The sequence below is a fragment of the Helianthus annuus genome, chromosome 2, assembly GCF_002127325.2.
Source record: "Helianthus annuus cultivar XRQ/B chromosome 2, HanXRQr2.0-SUNRISE, whole genome shotgun sequence".
NCBI classification, from domain to species: Eukaryota; Viridiplantae; Streptophyta; class Magnoliopsida; order Asterales; family Asteraceae; genus Helianthus; species Helianthus annuus.
This window is the reverse complement of record NC_035434.2, coordinates 64,027,828-64,051,989: the sequence shown is the minus strand read 5'-3', so window position 1 is coordinate 64,051,989 and position 24,162 is coordinate 64,027,828. Positions and strand designations below refer to the sequence as shown.

At 36.0% G+C, this 24,162-nt stretch overlaps 1 protein-coding gene across 1 annotated transcript; it reads right to left on the bottom strand.

Moving 5' to 3' along the window:
* Positions 1-19,101: 19,101 nt before the first annotated feature.
* On the bottom strand, positions 19,102-23,899 carry LOC110919388 (kinesin-like protein KIN-8A). Its single transcript, XM_022163662.2, has 7 exons — positions 22,392-23,899; positions 21,555-21,828; positions 21,422-21,472; positions 21,247-21,339; positions 20,562-20,927; positions 19,428-20,072; positions 19,102-19,338 (listed from the first exon to the last, which is right to left on the bottom strand). Exons 1-7 carry the CDS (start codon positions 23,402-23,404, stop codon positions 19,312-19,314), a joined length of 2,469 nt encoding a protein of 822 aa, XP_022019354.1. The 5' UTR covers positions 23,405-23,899; the 3' UTR covers positions 19,102-19,311.
* Positions 23,900-24,162: the final 263 nt, after the last annotated feature.

Sequence of the window (24,162 nt, the reverse complement as noted above, 5' to 3'; positions counted from 1 at the left end):
CTAGTTCTAATGTATGTCATACTTTCACATTTCTAAAGGCATGTTATAAATACTGTTTTTCAAAAAAAAAAATAATAATATTTCAAAAACGTTTTTAAATAAAAACCGAATCTATTCACCAACATGTTTGTTGACCCAAAACTCTTTTACGCGTGATACAGGTACGCAAGGGTGGGCGGTTTTTTAGTTGAAGACACGTAGGACTACCTTAGTAATAAACCGGATATGTTATGTTTCTTTTATTTATTTGAATTTGTAACTTGTTGTTAATATTTGAATTCTATGTTATGTGTGGCAATTTAATATTGATGCTTTAAATACTTTAACTTTTAAATAGTTGTTATAAGCTTTGAGCAATCAATCATGCCCCGTACCATTCCGCTGCGGGTCGGGGTGTGATAGCATAAGATTACAATAAGACCAATTTTTTTGGCGTTTTGGTGATTTTTTTGGCGTTTAATACCTTTTTCAAGGTGCTTTGCCAACACCCGTTCTCCCAGTTTTCACACTTCTAGCGTTTTGGTGTTTGTAGTTTTTGGCGTTTTATTTAATAATGTATTTTATTTATAGAGAATTAGATAACAAAACAACATATAACTTGATATCAAAACAATATAAAATGAAAACTAAAATAATTAAAAATTATAATCTAAATTTTCTTCTGAATCTTCACTATCAACAGTGTCTTTCTTCTTGAATTTGTTTTTGGTGTTTTGAACCTTTTTTGAATACTTTAGCTAGATGTCAACTTTCCTACATAAACCCCGTCTTTTTCAGAAGAAGCTGCTTAGTGGCATCCTTTGTTTTGGTGTGATATTCTTGTTTGGCGGCATGTCATTGAAGATCAACTCTTGCTTGATGCTATTTATAATAATGGAGTCCAAAATAGCATTTTACCCTTGTGTTGATCCCTTTATTCCATGCTGATATTTATAAAAGCTCACATGATGGCATATCACTGTTATTAGTCTTTGTTTCTTGAATATTTGTCCATCTCATTCAGCAAAATATTATTAAGATAACCCCCTCAGAAGAAGAATCCATTTCAGTGAAAGCTTTGACATCTGTGGTTTTTTTAACTAACATTTTTTGGCGTTTTAAAGTGAGTTGTTTCTAGAGGATATGACGTTTGTGTTTTCTGGGTGTGATCAATTTCATTGTGTATAGACCCCTCTCTTATAGTCTTTTTTTGGCGCGTGGTTTAGGTTGGACTTTTTTATTTGTAATAAATGATAGTAATAAAGTAACTGTCTTTTCACTTACTGTTTTTGTATTTACTGTGTTGATCAGCTTTTATCAGTTTTATAGGTTATAGACGTCCCATCTTCTAAGTTTGGCGTTTTTTTAAATGGCGTTATGCAGACCAAGATGACAAAATACAATAACGGAGTAAATAAAATATTAAGCAGGAAAAATATTTTTTTGTTATTTTTGGCAAGGATTAACCATTTTTAGTATTTTTTGGCGTTTTGATAATAAAGAGAGAAATATATCATTTAATTATCTTAAAAAAAGATTACATAGAAGAAAAAAAGAGGAAAAATATTAAAAGCCTTCGTCAGAAGGTACTTTATCTGAAAAGTATCCATCACTTGCGCAATATTCTTCCTCCTCGGAGTCTTCATCTGGATCTTCATCCATGTCATCACCTTCACCTTCATCAGCTTCTTGTTCCTTAAGATTATGAAGCCTCCACTTGAACATGTCTTGCATTAACTCCAATTTTGAGTCTATTTTTGTGTTGGTACAAGTGGCGTTATGCAATTCTTCCATGAATCCCAAACGCTGGTTTGTCATGATGTTTTCTAGCCAGTATAGTTCCTGCTCTCTGATGTCGTATGTAACCGTCACCATGTCTGTTTCATCATCAAAACGCCATGATGTCATGACAGGGTCAGGCTTCACATCTGCTTTGATTGGTCCAAATTTCCTGGTTAATGCTTTTATAAGCATATGTGTTTCAAGACATTCGTTGTCTATAGCAATGCCAAGGGATAAGATTCCCCTCTGTATCTCTTCTTCCATCTTCAGAATTCCCCTGACAGTCTTAACATACACCCTCCTTCTGTTGTCAAATTGGAGGACGAATCGCCTGATTGCCATAGTGTATCTCTAGGAAACGATTGTTGCCATTTTTGGCGTTTTGGTTAAGTTGACGTTTTAGTTAAAGATGTTTTTTTGCAGAAATGGATAGACTGAAGTGATTATGGAAGCTGTGTTTTTACCTCGTTTATATAATGATGTTTTTGGCACGTAATTTAGGAGGGAATTTCTTCTAATAAATGTTAATAACTGAAATTCAGTTACTGTGTTGTTTCATCTTCCTGTAATATCCAACGCGTTTTATTACTAACTTTTGGCGTTTTGTTTTTAATGGCGTTTTGTCATTTGATGGCATTTTAAATATAAGCGGTAAAAGACCCTTTTACCCTTAATGAAGCGGGTCCCACATAATAAGATTGATGTTATTTACAAAAAAGCCACCGCACAATCTAGTCCATGGATTGTTTTGATCGGACAACCCATAAGCGTTCTCACCGTTCTCACACTTTCTACCGTTTTCTCCAGATCCTGACCCTATATATATATATATATATACATATATATATTGTGACAACCCTCACCAAACCAGGTATCCGTACGAATTAATTAATATTTAATTACTGCTTAATTACTGTGCTTGCTTGCCATTGTGGTTAAACTGCTACTTGAATTTTGATAAATACACATGCTTGCATCATACTTTATTAACTGTCACTCCATATACTTACATAAGAACTTTAGTGACAAACTTGATGCATAAAAGCACAGTAGCACAATGAACGGATAACCCAATAAACGTGCTGTCATAGCCAGCACCAGGCAGACACTGCCTCTAAGGCCTGTATGAGCCAGAGATAGTTTACTACACCTGTAGAGAGTGTAGGGAAATGAGGGTTGTAGAACTGCGTCACTAGGTGATAGTTATAGTGACCGGATGTGCCTAAAATATGATTTAAACATAAAACCCTGCACTTTAATATAAAAATTCAGCATTCAAGCTAACTAGTAAAGTGCAAAAACATGGAAAAATAATACTAGATACTTTCCAAAGTGTCGGGAATTCTTTGTGTCACTAAAAATAATATTAAAGACACTTTAAATGTTCATTAAGCACTTTAACGAATCAGTATCCAACCGAACAACCGGACTTTACCCGGAACATAAAAAAAAATATTGGCATTGACACTGTTTTTCTTTTTCTGAGCCAGTTAGGGTCCTTGAATACCCTAACACCCGTCACAAAGCACTACATGATAGTAACTAGTTAATCACCTAACTAAGCTTAACTAATGCTCTAACTATCTAGTTGAAATTGAACCATGATACCCCCCCCCTCCCCAACGAATTCGGTTCATGAGGGGACACCCTCTTACACACCTTAATATTTTATTCATTTGTGCCTATTATCTAGAAGACATAATATCTCTTCGATAATCACACATGAACGTCTATAAGTATGCTTAATGGACTAAACTTTCATTTCACAACACATAACAAAATCTCTACATCTCTCTCCCTCTCTAAGATATTCTCGGCTGGAACCAAGGCCACCACCACCACCATCATTTGATCATCTTCAAGCAATCCAAGAGCATCCATAGGTGATAGAAGGCATACAACTGAGCTCGGTGTTCTCGGAAGTTGAAGGACCTCATCCATTCGCTATTAACCACCACTTTTCTACACTTGAACTCTCCTAGCTTTGTGCTAGTGATAAGCACTTAGATCCTTATGTTTTACTTGCTATTTAAGTGGTTAATAGATGTTTTATGAAGAAAACATAAGCACATTAAAGAACATGAACAAGTCTTGAAGTTTAAACAAACTAGAGAAGAGGTATGGTTAAATGATGATTGAAATCATGATAAATCTGAAATAAACAAACCATAATCTGCTGTAACAAACTTATGATCTGATTTTAATCATATTAGAAAGGATGGCGAACGTATGTACGCGTTTTAGTAACATTTAACCCTTAAACAGCACGCTGAATCGCACTTTCAGCCGACTTTAACTAACTGTAACAGGTCCTTAACGAAATGAAAAATGTATTTTCTGAAGTCTAGATTTATGTACTATGAAATACGGTTCTAATGGCACTGGAATCATAATTTTTGGACTTCGTTTACTATTTTTAAAGTGTCGTTTTGTAACAGCAGCTAGAGCTGCATTTTTACAGCAGAAAATGAGTGTTACATTTTTAGTCATAACTTGAAACCAGTGTAGAGTTGGATCATGAAATTTTTACTGCAGATTACTACCGATGCATTTGTAATTCTCCCACTAGAATTTCGTAAATCGGACTCTCAATGAATTTTAAATAAATTATTCCGCAGACTGTGGTCAAAAATAGGTAAATCTGATTTCAGTCCGGAAAATCATTTTCTATAAAATATTGGTGATGATTTGGACCCCGATATTTTTACACAATAATTTTTTATTCGTATAAGACATTCTATAAAAATTTGGGAATTTTTGGAATAAGATAACTATTTTATTAAAATACTCGAAAAACGGCCCAGTTTTGTATATTAAAACTGAAACGATATAAGTAGTGTTTTGCATGTCTGAATGACGGGTTGGTTAATTGAGAACCGATTGAATGATTTTACAAAAGAAAATGATACGCTTGTAAGCGTGGACACCTCCAGTTACAGAAGAAACTCTGGCGAAATTTTTCTAGAAATATAACACTTAGAAATATTTTTGGTGACAAGTGTTTTTAACTATATTTTTAACTTGTTTTCAAAACGTAAATTTCGCCACAATTTTATTACAAAACTTCCAAGTGTCGGAGGCGGGATTTTCACAAATAAAACTTGATTAATATATAATTAGAATATATATTTTTCATAACAACACTTGTGAGATTTTTATGATTATTGTGTGAACTTCATAAATATTATTTTTAGGGTAAAAATAATATTACTAGAATACACTGAATATTCACGACTCCAAAATAATACGAATGCCTTCACAATAATTATTTAAGTTACACCGGCATTATTAATACCAACCGAACCTTACAACGTAACTTACGTAATTTCAGAAAATACCCATAAGTGTGTATTTTGACAAGGATATTATTTTGGAAAATATATGGAATAAAATATAATATTTTTGGGAAAAATATTTATATTTTGGAGATAGAATGTTTTAGACAAATGAAATAAAATATATTTTATTAAGTGAGACTTAATAATATATTTCGAAGTCAAACGAACGCACATGTATCAAAGCCCCCATCCTTGGGAAGGAATATATTACCAAATAATTACGAAGTGTAATTACGAAATAGTTGCCTAACTATTTCCCAAAGACATTAAACCTTAAGCTAAGGCACGGCTGTCCGTCTAATAGAAGTTAGTACGTGTAGGTCGTCGCACAGCAGGTTGACAGGGAGATACTTTTTAGAGACGCACTTCGGTGAGTTCATGTCCCCCTTTTCTCTTAACTATTTTCAGTTTTTAAACTGCGGGGGTGAAATACATGTTACTATGATTACGAATACTTTTTACATGGTATGGTTAGCGTAAGGAGGGTTACTACTTAGATCATGTGAGTGGGTAGGCGAGAACTGAAGGCCATTAATCCTCAGTATAGGACCGAGGGACAGTAGCGGTAGATCTATCTGGGTGTAGCGAGCCCAACCCCTGAGTTCGTTGAATGAGCCAGGCGGTGACTTTGTACCCAACGCAAAATCTGCTAGGTTTGAGTCTTCCTACTGCACTTCACACATATCATTGGCTTTGCAACCCAATGGTGATCTCTTGTTCCTTATTTGCTACATACCAGGGATTTTTATATATACAGACATTTTTACAACGGGTTATACATACCCACTTACACATGAACTCGCTCAACTTTATGTTGACTTTTCAAACTACATGTATTTCAGGAAACTAACGGATCTGGCACGGTATGCACGTATTTTCAAGCTGCGTTTGAATAAAGAAGTCATCCAGGGTTTAGAAGGTGTAACCTCTTCCTGGACGGGTTACATATCCCTAAACCTAGTATTGTTTTAAAGTCTTTTGATAAGTTTTTATGAACTCATTTAAATCAAGTCAAGGTTTGTAACTTATTTTGTGATTGTTGAAAATGGGATTTTCTAAACTATATTAATGGATGAATATCTCATGTTTTTATCATATAGCATTGTTATAATTGTTGCTATGGTATTAAGAAGTCACACCAAATAAACCTACGCTTCCGCAAAGCCAGGGTGTGTCATATATATATACATATATATATATATATAGAAAGTATAATGTACAAAAGCCCTTATCATACTTCACGTACGCGACAAGCTTGTCCATCAGATATATAAGATTATCACGCATGGAACACATTATCACGCATGGAACTGAATAATCACGCATGGAACTCATGTGTTCAGATTATCACGCATGGAATAAGCCGCTGAAAATAATCACGCATGTGTTAAATAATCACGCATACAATTAATCGCGCTTTTAATTCACGACCAGGATTGTCGCGTACGTGAAGTATGATAAGGGCTTTTGTATGTTAATCGCTCTCTCTCTCTCTCTCTATATATATATATATATATATATATATATAAACTCAATATAAGAGTAACTTGTCATTTTAGTCCTTGAAGTTTGAACCAAATTGCCACTTTAGTCCAAATAGTATTTTTCTCCTATGGGTTCCTGACCTTTCCAATTTTATGCCATTTTCATTACATTGCCTAACTTAGTCTAAAAATCTGGTTATAACCAAAGATATTTTTGGCATTAACAAAAATGGTTTCTAAATTGTTATTTTCATTCAAAACCATTTTTTATGTTTTTTTCTTTTTATCATATATATATATGTAAAATAAATACAAAAGTACGTGAGATAAATGTTATTTTTAAAAATATATATAAATAATACACGTATATACCGTCATCTTTCTTCCCTCTCTCTCTCTCTCTCTCTCTCATACATCACCACTGTTACAACCATTCACCAACACAACTACCAGCACAACCATCACCGCTCTCTCCCTTTACTCTGTCTCTCTCTCTCTCTCTCTCTCTCTCTCTCTCTCTCTCTTATCCACCACCACCACTCACCACAAAAACCATCACTGGCCAAAAAGAATGTGACAACCCGAGATTTCAAGGTCCTTCCTCTTTCCATCCCTTGGTTCTCAATCCTGTTTTCACAGTTCGCTTTACGTTGTAACATGTGCATGATTTGTGAATGATTAAAATATTGTTTTGTTGGTTGTAAATGAAAATCCAGGAGTGTTTAATGCTTAGATATAACATTTCATGTTTAACTATGGGCTACACAACTATTGAGTCACGAAGAACTTGGTCGACGAAGAATTCGGTTGACGAAGAACACTCCTTGACGAAGGAGATTCTTCGTCAAGTAGATAGTTTGCCAAAAAGGGCCTCAGCCCAACCAGTTTCACGAGCCCAAACCCAGAAAATCCACACTGTACGCATATTTGTGTTGCAAGTGTTGCATTTTGGGGGTTTTTCTTTTAGAAAACATAATCAAACCCTAAGTTTTCTCTCCTTCCCTTGAAAACTCGACGGCTGTCTCCGATCCTTCAAAGCCTTCTTTCTTCGTGAAACCTGTTTCTTGTATTCGGCCGCATGAATCTCTCGGTTAGTATGCTCATTATTGATTTGATATACATTAGATGATACTTGAGGCTACATGCTTAGATGATAAATTGTGGTGTTAATATGGGATGCATGATCGGATAATGGTGTTATGATAAACTGATATCTCAAAACTGAATATAGTGTATATTAGTGATTGATGATCTAGGGTTGTCTATGTGTGAAATTCGATGTTTAACAATTATAATACCATTTAAGATTGTTACGTTTTGATGATGATGATGATAAACTGCATTCGAATCTGAATGTTAGTTTGTGCTTATTGCCGGCAATAATCTAACGATGATTAGGGTATTGCATATTATAGAAACTGTTCATAATTGTGTTTGCAAAGATGAAACTGTTGAGGGCAGCGACGAAGGACCCCCTCCACGAAAGATGTAATTCGACGAAGAATTACTCTTGGCCATAAGGGGTCTTCGCCACATTCATTTTCGAAGAAGAATTACTCTTCGCCGTAATGGTTCTTCGTCACTTACATTCTCGACGAAGAATGGATCTTCGCTGAGAGGATTCTTCGCCGTAAAGAGTAACTGGGCAGAACAGTGAAACAACTTATGATGAATATGATAATGAACATTTGTGTTTATAAATTCTATTTGTTGCATGTTAATAATGCTGATTAAGAATGAGAAATCTGATGTGAATTGTGTGAGTAGCAAACTTACCTGTTGAATGTTATTATGCGTTATGCACATAGGATGTAGACTTGTATGGGAAGTGAATACTTGCTATGCGATTTATGGTAATCTTAACAGTGAATGCAATCGGTGACAATACGTGATTTGATTATTATGAAACTGATGTTATTGGTAACTACTGTTGGGAACATGAACTTGTGTTATAAACGTGTATGAAATCCAAACATTTGTTATGTGTTACGTGACAATGGTATTACATGTGACTTGTTGAATACGTGAGTTGTGTATGTGTTTACGAAACTGATCATCTTTGGTAACCACGGTAGGGTTTGGTTGACCAACTTGGAACAGGTAATGTAACGTAACATACCGAGAAAATCTAAGGTGAGTTCACTGCTCTTTTTCAAGCATGCGTCCCGAGGAGGGACATCTGGTAAATATTCCGGGGAGGAATATTGGGTAATGGGTTTGACTGGAATGTTAAACCGGAATGTTGGATAATACACTCACTCCTATCACCTTAAGTCCCATTTCTACCAAAAAGGTTGCCGGGGAGGCAACGGGGTTATTAGTTGATAGCTATTAGGTTTGGCACCCTTACACCGTACCGGGGAGGACGGGCGTTAACTAATTACCTTAAATCATGACCAATGCTTTGATAGGGGCATTGGGGACGGGCAAATAATCTAGAGCCATCTTGTACGATATCGAGTTATTATCAACATTGTTTCTGGAATTGCTTTTGAACTGAACTAAACTTTTGACAATAAAACATGTAACACGATTCTCGGTAAACAAAATTGTGAACTCACCACTGTTATCTGATACACTTTTTTGCATGCTTGCAGGTCTATAGGTATATATTATTGGAACTTGCTGTCTGGGATGCTGGAGTGGTCATGGGTCGAGTTACTTGGAATTATGAGACGAGTCTATTGTTTTTTATTCACTTGGGTTATGAAATTCTTAACTATTGTATTATGCTTCCGCAGAACAATAAAATGTTTTGTATGACTTATTTTAATAAATGAAAGTTTTTACTTGAAATCTTGTTATGAGTTCAATGTGATTGGTGGCTAGACCCTGGTACGTCACACGCCTCGCGGGGGTTTCCGCATGTGGTATTTTGGGGGTGTGACAAAGAACCCCCATCACACCATATTGCTTTCTTCTTCATCTCCCCCAAATCGACACCATCACATCAACCCCTTCTCTCTCTAACATTCGGTAATTATCGTGTATACCTGTTAAAAAATATTTCGTGTTCGTGTATGGAAAATTTGACATGAAACTTTATCGTGTCGTGTTCATGTATGGGACTTCGTTTATCTTGTATTATCGTGTACAGATATACACGATATGCCAGCCCTAGGTTTTAGGGAGAGATAGGGGTTGGGTGGGTAGGGTTCTATCTATATATATAGTTAATGATATTATATATTACAGTTAATAATAATATACGTATAAATGATTAAAAATAAATATGGTTTTGGATGAAAATGGCAATTTGGAAACCTCTTTTTTGTTAATGCCAAAAATGCCCCTGATTATAACTAAGTTTTTAGAATGAGTTAGGCAATGTGATTAAAATTGTAGAAAATTGGAAAGGTCAGGGACCCCGAGAAAAAAAACTATTTAAACTAAAGTTGCAATTCGGACCAAACCTCAAATACTAAAATGACAATTTACTCTTAGTATAAATTTCATGTAAAATAGGTGGGCCCTTAACAAAATAACCATCTATCTTAAGCCATTAATCAACTAATCATTTAACCCAATACCAATACCCCTTTGGCCCCTTTAAACACTTAAAATAACAACCATCACTAGTGCTCTAGTGGTGGTTACGGGTAAGTTTCACTTATGGTTGGTTCGGGTAAGTTTTCTCTCCAGGTCTCAAGTTCGAGTCTGGGTGATAGAGGTTTCTTATTGAAGGGTTTAAATTGAGGATTTATTGTGCGAGGGAGCTATCCAGGTATTGAGCTTGAAAAGGTGTTCTTAAAAGATTTGGTTATTTCCACAATAGGTTAGATCCATTTTTTCTAGGTATGGAGCTTGAAAAGGTATTCTTAAAGAACAATCCTTCCAGATTTTATCTGACTCATTTGGGACAAAATCTTGAATTCTTTCATAAATATTTATCATTATATGCGGGATTTTATAAATTGACGTATTAGAGATTATTAGTTTTGTGATAACTCTCAAAGCACACTACTAGGTGTCGATGAAGTTGAATAGAGCTATTGGTCTTGACCAGTGGCGGACTTAAAGGGTTAGTAGGGGTAGCACGGGCTACCCCTCAACCCCGTCTACATAGTGTAAAAATACCCCTTAACTCTATTTCAGTGGTGTAAAAATACCACTCAACTTCATTTTTGTTATATAAAGGATACCCCTGATCCTAAAAATAAAAATTAGGATACCCTAACCTTTTGGGCTAGTTACGCCACTGGTCTTGACCCATTGTTGCAATCTATGTCCATAGAGTCGACAGTCAATGTACAACTCAACATAGATAGCCACTTCTTGATCTCTAATCTTCACATTGGATAGCCAATCCACAACTCCAACATGAGATCAACCACAAATCTTGTTCACCAATAATTTTGAGTTTTGTCGAGTGCATTTCGCAGTCGATCCGTGACTTCTACCGTGAGCTCTATGTTTGTATTTTGTAATATAACAAGTTGATGCAAACCGCGTGTTGCGGCGAGACTGTTAAATCGAACAAAACATAAATGTTTAAACATTGAATCATTACGCACATCATGGAAGTGTATTTTAAATTTCATGTTTAGAATACATTTTATTGTCTTTTAAATTGTTATTTCATGTAAACAATATATATAAACATCATGCCTAAAATGTAGACACAATGTCTACATAAATTTTTGGTATTTTAGAAATTTTAGACTTTGTAGCCGAGGCTACGTTAACACAAAGAAGGAAAAATGTTGAATATATAAATTAGAACCATTTGTGATTGTTGCAATACATATCAATTTATTTTTATTTTAATATATTTCGTAAAGGTATAAACCAAAATTTCCGTGAAAAATTAAATACTATTTCTTTTATAATATATGTTTGTAACTAGTTGGTGTCCCGTCCGTGTTGCGGGGCGATGACCGAATAATGAGCGAGTGTTAGTCAGTTCATTGACACGGAAAACAATTAAATCGAGTCAACCAATTAAAATAAAACACTTTTATAGTTTTGATAAAAAAAACTAAAACAATGGCAATATTGTAATTTTTAACTGAGGGAAAGTTATATTTTTTGACTGAGGTAAAATCGTAATTTGACAAAAGCTAAAGTAATGGCAGTACTGTAAATTTGAACCTGGGGCAAAATTGTAAATTTTCACAGGGGCAAATTCGTAATTTTTAACTTGGGGTAACAACGTAATATAAATTTGAACTAAGAGCACAATCATAATTTTAAGCTCGAGGCAAAAGCACACTTTTATTTTGAAACATGGGAAAAATCGTAATTTTGAGCTGGGGGCAAAAACATAATTTTATTTTGAACTGGGGAAAAACGTAATTTTGAATTGAGGGCGAAATCACAATTTTTAAACGGGAAAAATCACATTTTTGAACAGATGGCAAAATCGTAATTTTTAAGTGGGGGCAAAAACAAAATTTTATTTTGAACTGGGGGCGAAAAGGTAATTCTGAGCTGAGGGCAAAACCACAATTTTATTTTGAATGGAGGGAAAAATCGTAATTTTGAGCTGGCGACAAAAGCGTAATTTTATTTTGAGCTGGGGTTGAAACCGTAATTTTAGAGAGAGACAAAAACATGATTTTAGAATGGATATAAAATAATAGACTGGTTAGTCCAATGGGAGAGTGCCAGACAAAGTCGTAATTTTTAATTGAGGGCAAGATCATAATTTTGAGATGAGGGCAAAAGCGTAATTTTATTTTGAGCTGTGGGCGAAAACGTAATTTTATTTTGAGCTGGGGACAAAAACGTAATTTGAAAATGGATATAAAACAATAAACGTGTTGGTCCAATAGGGGAGTGCCAGGCAGCTGCCTGGCACTATTCCCCCATTTGGTTTTTGTATACTGCCTGGCACTATTCCCCCATTTGGTTTTTGTATATGTAGGAAATTGTAATGAAAATTGACAAATACGAACCGAAGCATTTTTAAGGTATGCGACTCACATTGTTTCAGTGGTGGATCCAGAATTTTTTTCACTAGGTTCACTTTTTTATATGCTTCAATTTCATACGACTGAACATTATAAAGTTTGGGTCGGGTCTACGGTCGGTTTTTGCAGCAGGTCATGATATTCGTTTTTGTAGCAGTTTCAAAGGTGCTTTAAATAGCAAAAACTTATGTTTATGGTGGCTCAATCGGGGTTTTGTGTGGAGAAAAATCAAGTAGCCGCAATCGGTTTGTACCTGGGAAAAGTCCAGCACTTAACAACAGGTAATAGGATGATGATCAAGGGCGGACCCAAGCCCACTTCAAGGTGGGCGGGCGCACCCCCGGGGAAAAAAAAATTAGTGTTAAATTCCGTCGAAAATTCCGTCTGCACCCTTTGGAATTTTTCGTCCGCACCCCTTGGATTTTTCGACCGCACCCTTGAACGCACCCCTTAGGTAAAAAGTGTTATCAATTTATATTTTAATTTTTTGGTAAACTCTTATTTAAAAAAAAAAAATACTACATAAATTATATAACTTTTAATACCTAACTAACTAAACCCAAATACTCATACATTTACCCACTTATAATTCCTAACTAGCTAGCCCATTAAGTCTTAGCCCATTAAGCAAACCCAACAATATTTCAAACTATAATAAAATAATTAAAGCCCAAAACCTTTATAAATTCTTTCCCGCTCTCTCCCTCTCTTGCTTCCCTGCACTGCCAACGAACAACATCACCCAGCGACAACAGTCCAGAAGCCGGCGACCACCGTAATCAGCCACCATACCACCGTCGTTTAACACCAAATCTAACCGGAATCCGAACACGGGTAAGTTTCTTTGTATTTTGATGATTTTGGTTGATATTATAGGAGAAAAAAAGGTAATAAAGTTGTTAAATAGGTTTGAAATTTTGTGTGTTTTGACGTTGTTTATGGTTTTTTAGGTGATTTTTAGGGTGATTATGTTGTTTATATATTTTTAGGGTGATTACAACTAAAGTTATGATTTCTAGACTTGAAAAGTTGAAAATTAAAATTGAAACATTATGTTATGGAGCGATAAAATTATGTTATATAGAGAAAGAATTGTTTAAAAATTTAGTTTTAAGTGATGTTTTGGATAGATTTCAAAAAATGAAAACCCGTAGGGCGTCGACGTTTTAATTATGTTTGTAACAAAGTTTACATGTTTTTGATTATTATATAAATTTAGTTTGATGTTCGTTTGTTTTACATGACCCGACCCGATCCGATACGAACCGATTTTTTTACTCATATAACTAGGGGCCTAAAATTTTTAAAAATGTTCCACATCTCCATGGAAAAATTCCTGGGTCCGCCACTGATGATGATGATTATAATGGTCGTGAAGACTTGAAGTGTTCTCAAGCTTCAGGTATTCTAATTTTAGGTATTGTAGTTTTCTTACATTTCAGTTTATGCTATAAGTTGTATCTGAAATTTTAAATGTTTTTCGTCTTCTGCTTTTTCAGTTATGCTTCTTTGAAATTTGTTAAAAGCTGGGGAAGGCAGTATTAGTTTTGGGTTGCAAGTTAAGAACTTCCACAATGTTTTTAAGTTAATTAGTAGGTAACAAGATGGTACATTGCTTGGGTTTTGTGACACTAGCATAAACTAAAAAGTTTTGAATTGGATATAAGTGCCTAATTTTGGTGAGGTTTAATTTTATTTAGTTTACACACTATAAATTGAAATCATCATCTTATTACACACTATAAATTAATAGTTAACATCACTAATCATAGAAAAAGACAAGTTCCTGAGACAACAAACTGAAACCATTTAACATCACTAAGGCTAAAGGGTGTGGTCTGATGTGGATAATGGGTTGACAGTTCACGCTTTGGTTTTTTAATTTACCCTAATATGGGTTTACAATTTAAAAAAAATCAAAAAACAAAAAAAAAACCGAGCTGATGCGGGAACCGAATTCGTGAACTCAAGGTTAGAAACAACGCTCCTTACCAGTTAAACACTAGACACTTTTATGTATTGGGTTCACCCACAATTTATTTATGGGTTTTTACTGAATTGTGTATATAGGTTTTCGCTAAAAGTTACAAACCGATTGAGTTACTGGGAACCCGATGTTTTAACGTAGATCCGCCCATGCATCGCTCAATTTTGAAGGCAGCCTTTTGTGAATGGAAGCATCACAGCGTTACATTTTTAAGCATACCTTTATATATATGTGTGGGTGTGTGTGAAGAGAAGCATAATTGTTTCCAACCGACGGGACTTTGGTAGTTGTTATTAACTGATGTGACTTTTAAATGAAGGATTACAAACCTTAAATTGTATGATATATTTTAAAATTATGACTTTTTGTAAAGGGTGGTGTGTGATATATTTAAAAGTAATTTGAAGGGTTGTGATTTTTTGAAGGTGTGTGATATATTTAAAAGATATTCATCAAAGCCATTGTGTCTTTATCCAAACCATTATGTCTTAAGTTAGTTTTTGTATGTATATATAATTGTTGAGGTTGGTTTGGTTAGACGTGTGGGCGCTCAGGGGGCAAAATTGAAAGTTCACTAATTTTAAAGTTATTTTCCTAATTTGGTGAAAATAACATTAAAAGAAGGTGATGGTTAATCCTGCATCATGTGGTGGTGTTGATAGATGAAAGACAAGGGGTACATGCACTAATCGGCATTTGTCACAATTGCTGAGTGTTTTGTGCCTTATGTCCAAGGCTTGATGCAAAACTACTATTAAGTCGGGGGGTTTCACCGGAAGCAGCCTCTCTATTCCTACGGGGGGTTTCGCCGGTGAAGTCGATGCGGAGGATACATTCTTGATAAAATCTAGTGTATGAGATTGATGTTTTAATTTTTTCTCCATTTTGTAATATAGGGACCTGTTTGGATATAGAATGGATTTGTGCAGGTGTTTAATCAAGAAGACAAGAAGTTTGTTTTTGATTTAGTTGTAAAACATTATCTATTTGAATTTTTTTTATTTATTTATTTTTTTTTTTTTTTGCTTTTAAGAATCTGAAATACATAAATGTTTATGTTCAAACTTATCATTTATAGATAAACGTAATCTGTAATCTGTTCTTCCATTGTATAAGATATTCATGCTTTGCTTTTGATTTGTTACTTTTTAGTTAACAATTTGCTGGATTGAAAAGATTATATTTTGTTTGATTTTTATTTTGGAACAATTATTTTTAGAATTTCGGATATCCGTTTCATTATCCGAACGGATATCCGAACTTCGGATATCCGAAATTTTGGATAAAGATTCGGATAGTGAAATTTAACTATCCGAAATTCGGATATTCGAATTTCCGGTTTTGAACACCCCTAATACTAAGTATGATGATACTAGCATGTGTAGTAGTAATTAGGGGTGTTCAAAATATCCGGAAATTCGGATATCCGAATCCGTATCCGTATCCGAAAATTCGGATCCGGGATATCCGAATTTTCGGATACGGATTCGGATAATACAACGGATATCCAAAATTGTAGAAGAAAATTTGCTCAAAATACAAAAAAAAAAATGAACAAAATCATGATATTCATCAGCTACCATTAGCAGCATAGTACCAAAAATGTTTAAAAATCCCAATTTTCATCATACCTTTTTTACAAATCAAAGAAATATAGCTAATGACTTGTTAAGAACAATTGAAAAAGCACGAAATGAACAAATCAAAAGTCGTCTCACATCCAATAAACAATGAATACTTTAGATCGTGGGGTATGGTGAGGCGTAGGTTGGGGGCATGGTGCGACACGTGGACTATAAGGCACCCAAGACCAAAAGCCAATTTCAAAGGGGTATGGTGGGGCGTGGAAAAAAAGTCAATTTCAAAGGGATAGTGTTTTTGGCCAATGAGGTTCCGCTATGTCATGTGGGTAGCCCCGCCCAACGTCCGGGCTGAAACCCTCGCCCAAGGGGCCACGCCCAAGGGGCCACGCCCAAACCCAAGTCCACCCAGGGTGGTGAAGTGGGCGTTTATACCCACCCAACCCACACCCCAACCCTGCTCCATACCCCATATTCTTATAATGCTTTTCACATGCAATACTAAATAAATTGCCGTTTTCAATACTAAATAAAATTGCCATTCCATCTTTTCGTCTCCAATTTTAGGAAACTTTTAAACAAAACGAACCAATTCATCTACGCTCACGAGAAAAAAGAAGGGACGGAGATTATCATTACTTTAAGCAATCTTTTCACTCTAATTTGGTTGTTATATTGGCGTTTAGCAAGAAACAATCATGCACTTCCAAGTTGTGAAGAACAAGCACTTGCAGAACAAACACTTGTAGATCGAAGATCGAACATACCGGAATAATCGATGATTATCAGAACAGTCGGATTCGGATAATTCGGATTCTAATTTTTGGATATTTCGGATTCGGTTTCGGATTCGGATTTTGTTAACACCCCTAGTAGTAATTCAACTTATATGTTGATATTTTTAACATAAATCAAAATGGATATATTACTCATTAGTCATTACCCATTACCCAATACTGTAATTTGCAACATTTTTACGCATGGATGTGTTGTAATTTATGCTTTGGGAATTTTTCAAAAACTTTTTTGATATTTTTACTTTCAACACAAAACTATTTGATTCTTTAGTTTTAGCCCAAATCTATTTGATTCTTTTTACTTTTAACCCCCAAATTTTTCATCTTTGCTTTTAACCCAAAACTATTTGATTTTTTCACTTTTAACCACAAAACTTTTCATATTTTGCAATTTAACCTTACAACTTTTTTACTTTCAACTTTGTTCCCCTATACTTAAATTTTCGTTTTACGTTCCGCTCTAAATGTTGCAAGTTAACACGGCGCAACATGCATGTGTGGTTAAACGTTTTTACGTCGTCTATTTTTTCCCGTTTGACAAGTTCATTGTAACGCGTGGGTCCTAGATCGAGTTAGTTATTCTTTTATATGTTTTACGTTTCGGTTTAATTTCTTCGCATTAACACGCCGCAACTTCAGTGTCGGTGGTCGCTAGCAGTAGTGTGACATTAGTGTTCGCCCCCGCCGCAACTCAAGGGTGCTTAATACTAGTTATGAATAAATAAGACTATGATTTCTTATATGGAGTTTTTAAGGCTCATGAAATGTTGAATTACGATTAAATAGTTCATAATTTTTTTTACCGTGTACTGGATGGGGATGTGCTAATTAATATATGGTATTCCATGCCACATTGATAAGGAAATCTCAAAAGAAAATGTTTAGAAACACACTCTCCTTCCCGTATTGAAAAAACATTATGCAAAACTTTTAAAATAGTTTCTCAAGCCAAATTTTACAGCTAAAAATTGCAAAAATCCACTTCTAAATTAGTGGCCTAAACCCATGTCTTTTGAAGGTATTAGGCTGGTAAAACCATTAGGAGGAAGACAATTATGAGTACTGGGCTTGATCCATTACATTATAATAATCGTGAAAACTGAATCAGAGTAGGCTAATTGGCGGAAACCTAACATCGAAATTATCACTTGGCGTCTTTTATCTAATTTCTTTTTTAACGGGGTTGGTTACGGCGTTCCCCCGGAAACCGTACTGCCTCCACACGAGAAGCCTCGCTGAAATAACAGCCGGATGAAAACCGAGGTGCGGCTCAGGATCAAACCCCCCTCGGTGGGTTTGTCACCATCATTGCCCAATATCCACCACAATACGACACAAGTGAGAATTGAACTTGAGTCTCAATAGGAAAGCCCAAGTCTCCTACCACTAGGCCATAAGTGAGGGGATACTTGAGTATTAATAATAACGAGAAAATTGACCGGATATGTGTTACTGTTGCTCTATATTTTTAGTGTATGTTTGTAGGATACTTTATCTAAGTGAAAACCTACTCCAAGAAACATGATGATCAAAGGCATTGTTGGAGTTAAAAAGCATCTAGCAATCATGTTCGCAACTAAACAATGGCATTACTATCTTATTACCGGACATCTTATAACTCAAACGCATCAGGAAAGTTAAAAACACTCGCGGGTGTCTAAACCATCTTTGTTCTTACACTAACTTCGTTTGATCCATTGTTATTAGGGTGAATTAAAAATAGTTGGGGGAGGATGTGATATGAAACCTATCCATCAATTGAAAGACGGTATAAATTGGTCATTGGTTGTGAATTTATAGTAGATTTTTTTTATTACCCAAGGATTAAAAAAAATATAAAAAAATGTTTACAGGTATGGTTCGGGTAAACAGGTTTACGTGTTTCAGGTTGGGTATCACCTAACACCATCCCGTCCCACACCCATGAAACAATTTAAACTAATCTCATACCTAGTCCCAAACCTGAATACCCGTTCTGAGCCTTCGGGATTCAGTTTTACCTGTCAAGGCCACACCCATCCAATGGTTTTGTTTCATGTTGTTTCGTATCAGTGGCAACAATGAATGGCATTATCTTTGACCGAGAAGAAACCACTCGCTTACAAGCATAGCACTGAATGAACTTTTGAGATCTGTATGTGAAGTTTATTATGCTTAGGCATCCCTTTGAACAAAACTAAGTGTAAACTTTTACTGTTGTTTGTCAAACTTTTAGTGGCGACAGCTAACTATCCTAAAAGAAGATGAAGCGATCAAACGAAGACATGTTATAAATACAACGACCCGTATGACTAAAAAACCGCATACCCACAAACGTATCTTCAAGAATCGATTTGAAAACAAACTACCAAACATCAGTAATTCACTAATTGAATCTAATCTAGGAAACCTTATTCAAGATAAATCATCAATCTCTAAAGCATTCTCTATGTTCGTGTTCCAGCCTCACTGATTAAGGTTTTTGACGCGCAAAACCTGGCTGAAAGTTGTAAATTAAACCACAAACTAATCAGTCTCATAATAATACTATAGTGATTAACTAATCATACATTATTAAGATAATCAAACCTGAAGAAGCATAGACGGAGCTGCTGCGAGTTCTTTAACAACATGGCTTCGAGTTTTTCTCCCGTTTAACGTAACAACTGACGGACTGTTCGCAGTTGTTATATCCCAAAAGCTTCGTTTTTTATCTCTGACAGCCGGCGACATAAACCGCGAACTCGGGCTCTTCAACTCACCGGTTTCCGTTTCTTTCGGTCTCAAATTTCCCTTCGTCACAACTCTCTTTCCACCCTTCTGCGATATTTCACGAATCAAATCGTCTTTTTGTTTCATTTGCAGCCCATGATCTTTCTTCATTTTCTCCATAGCAGCCTCGAGCATCTTTATAGTCTGTTTAAGCTCTTTAACGGTTTCTTCGGGTGCTTTTTTCTTGGATTCTGGTGTGAAACAGTTTCTGGGTAAGAAAGATTTCGGCTTTCGTTCTTTTTGTCGACATGAAGTCGGTGGGGTTGTTAAGATCGATGATATTGTTGAAGGGGTTGGCGATGCTGCGGCTAAAGATTGCGCTTGAACCATTAGTAACTTCTGCTGTTGGCGGGCCAGTTGGGCTCTTAGATCATGGTTTTCTTTTTGTAATTCGAGTAGTAGTTTCGCCTGATCGGTTTCTGCATTGGGTATTTTTGTAATTTCCTCATTCGCCTCGTATGCCTAGAAATTACGGTGATAAAACAAACGGGTCGAGAATCAGATAATCAACTGTAATAAAACAAACGTGTCGTAGAAGATACTGTTTGGAGTTAATCGAATAAAACATTTGTGTTTCGAATTAATCGAATCGAATTTTTACTTTTTTTACCTAAATTCGTATTCGAATTTTATGCCCAATTCAAAATTCGGTTCAATTCCTATTTGAAACTCGGATTCGAATAACTCGATTTAATTTAAATTCAGCCTAAATAATATGTATAATTTGAATTTGAATTTCGAATCGAATTGAAAATCATAAATTCGTATTCGATTACTTGACTTGAATTCGGATTGACTCGAACACAACTATTTGAAAACCTATTTCGAATCTTGATAATCGAATTCGAAACGAGTCAAATTTTGAATTTTTCGAATCCGAATCGAATACTGAATACCCCTACTTGTAATAACTAGATAACAAGAAACTTGAAGGGTATTTTGGTCACAAACCTTAGTACGGATCTCCTTAGCTCGATCGGCCCAATGAAGGGTGTTTTGCGTTTCGCCAAATGAGAGGTTACTCGGGCTAATATTCGCGATCATAACCGTATTGCAAGGCCCGCCAAGAGAATCTTTAAGCAGTTGAGTGAGTTTTGAGTTCCTATAAGGAACATGTTTCTTTCCTTCAACAAGAGCGTTAATGCAACTACTAAGCGCAAGTAACGATCGGTTAATGTTGGCGCCCTCAAGTGATCTCAGTGTTCTTTGATCAGTTGCGTGGGCGCGCTCTGAGCCCGCTAAGTCAATCAACGACAATTTTCCAACTCTGTTTATGATGTTGTTACATTCATCTTTCACTCTATACTCAACCATAACCTGATTGATACAATATAAAAGTTTACGGTTAACAAGATCAGTAGTACAGTTTGACTTTTTATGGTCAAACCAAACATTTTAGATTAAAGTTGAGACGGAAACATTTTAGATCAATGTGTTACTGTTTTCAAGTTGGAACATGAATTTTGTTTGACCTCAAAGTCAAAGTCAAAGTCAAAGTCAAAGTCAAAGTCAAAGTCAAAAACTTGTAAACGTACGGTTTCCTTAAAATTTAATGAAGTTGTTACCCTTTTCAAGACTGGACATGAGTTTCGTATAACCTCAAAAGTCAAAGTCAAAGTCAAAGTCAAAGTAAAACCTGAAGAATAGCATGGGAGCGTGACGATGTTTCATTGGCTCGAGTTGGTTCGGTAGTCCGATTACGGTTTCCTTGTTGAAGCAACATCATGACCTATAACATACATCTATACAATTCACACATCCGAATTATAAAGAAATTAAAATACGTCTTCTTGAGTTTAGAAAAAAATCACCTCATCAGTTGAATACGCGCGATACTGAGTGAGCCCTGCTGCCACGATCCCCTAATAAACCAAATAAAATTTGCAAAATCTTTATAACAAGATCTCCAACACAAAGATTTAAACTTTAAAATGCGATATAAACCTGTTTATCTTCTCTAAGGATCAAAGGGCGTCCGGGAGAAAGTAAATCTCTAACGGTTTCGTTATAAACCTCTAAATATGACAGATGAACTACATGATTTCCGTCACAACTTCTTTTTCTTACTTTGTTAAACAAATCCTTTATGGCTAAAACCATTACACCGGGATTTTCGACGGTTCCTAGCATTGTAAATGTCTTGCCAGCACCTGTTGCACCGTAGCAGAAAACCGACCCATTTCTTCCTTGTAAAACTGCTTCAACCAGCTCAGATGTTCTGTACAATTCAAAGAAAGATTCTGAACACAACTTTTTGTTCATTTAATAAAAACGAACTAACATGAACACATGCCTCGCTTGTTCATCTACGTTCATGAATGTTCGTTTATGTTCCTGAACCATTCGTTTAGAGCAATAACGAACGGTCATCAACGAACATGAACACTTTATTTTCTTAACGAACAAACAAAAAACAAAAAAAAACTTTGTTATCTGTTCGTTTGTTCGGTTAAAGCTGAATGAACAAACAAAAACAAGCCCCATTGGTGTTCGTTCGGTTGTTTGGTTACGGCCTTCTTTCGCTTAAGTAGTTCTTTTTTGTTCGTCTATTCATGCACCCTTCGTTTAGATTATCAACCAAACGAACATAAACGAAAATGGGCACGTTGATTTTTGAAACGAACAAAAAAAATTGCTCCCTTAATTGTTTTTGTTCGTTCATTTTCAGTTAATTCTAAATGAACGAACACGAACAAGTACCGGCGTATCTATAAAAATTATGACGACGATGATGAAATGTGATGCAAAAAGTGAATTTCGAGATAATTTTTGTACACTTACGAAGTCGAATAAACGTCGAGCTGGGAAGACGAATCCGGGAATGCAGCATCGAATGTGAAATGACGACCGCGAAGTCGTTTAAGTCTAAGATAATCGTTTTCGTTGGCGAACTCAGTCAAGTAAACTTCTTTCTGATTCACAATCCTAACACAAGATCTTGAACCAACTTCTTTTTCTTTCTTGCTTAATGGTCTCAGCCGTACAAAAACAAGAATCCTACTACCTACACTTCCTAACTTCACTGTCACACCCTCTGATTCTGCTGCATTCTTAACAACCCCTTCTCCGCCACCGCCTGCCGCCGCATAACCACCACCACCACCCCCCATTGATAACTTTCTTACGACATTAGTAGTCACCACCCCTCGTCTTGGTGGGCATGTAAATCCAACAATCTTTTCACCGTTACCGCCGCCGCCTCCAACCGCCGCAGCTACTTTATCTCTGGCATCCTCTGCCGCCGCAGGCGGTTGAGGCGGTGGTTGTTGTGGCAAGATATAAGTCCTGCTGACCATCGAGGCCGGCATCGAATTCTCTCTCATTACGACAATCTTTTCAGCGTTACCACCACCGCCGCCGCCATCAACCGCCACCGCTATATTCTCTTTGGCATCCTCTGCCACCGCAGCGATCGGTTGAGGCGGCGGCTGTTGTGGCAAGATATAAGTCTTGCTGACAGTCGAAACGGGCATCGAATTCTCCCTCATCACCTGATTCTCCACAACACTCAACTTCCTCTTTTCGGATTCTTGTTTGCAAGATCCACTACTCAACAGATCAACACTCGGGTGGGTCGAAAACCGAACTTTATCCGGTTTCGGAGAAGGGTTTCGCAGCGAAATCGAAGACTGTTTCTGCTGTTCATACAATTGTGTCAAAGCTTTCATCTTTTCCTTCAACCCGTGATGCGGATTCCTCAACTGATGCCGATTCCCCAAATTCGGGTTATCTTGTTCATCCCTCATTTCATTTCTTTCTTGAATCACATTAACCTGAGACCTTGTTGCCACCATTTTTCAAAATTCAACCAAAATTACTCAATTCCAACATATACCCTTTTCAAATTATCCAAAACCCTAGCACAAAAAGCTCAAAGAACCGATTAAATTTCATAAAATGGCATTAAAAATTCAAACTTTTTCAACAAAATGTAACAAAACCCTAATGGGTGTGTTCTTGAAATCAAGAAAGGAAGCAGATCTATAAGATGAAAAGGGTACACTACAAATTACTCAAATTCAATACATACCCTTTTTCAAATTAACCAAAACCCTTGACCCAAAAGCTCAAAGAACCAATTAAATTGTATAAAAATTCAAACTTTTTCAAGAAAATGTAACAAAACCCTAATGGGTATGAAACCCTAATGGGATCTTGAAATCAAGAAAGGAAGCAGATCTAGAAAGATGAAATGGGTATACTTCAAAATGTGAAATTTCTTGATTGTATAGCTGAAAGGGGGATTAGGGTTAAAGGATAGTAGGAGTGTGTGAAAGGGTTTACAGTTTTGAAATTTTTTGAGAGGTGGTGGGTGTAACGGTCAAATAGTTTTGGCATATTCTTAAAAGGGCAAAACGGTCAATTGATAATTAAATTGGGTCAGTTTTGAACTTTTGTTTTAAAATAGGCTGGGTCTATTCGCACACGCCGTTTGTCTTTTTGCACACTCAAAGCGCCCCGCTATGGCCAAAGCGGGGCGCTTTGGCTTTGGTCAACAGACAAGGACTGACTTCTGTCAGTCCTTGTCTGTTGACCTAAGCCAAAGCGCCCC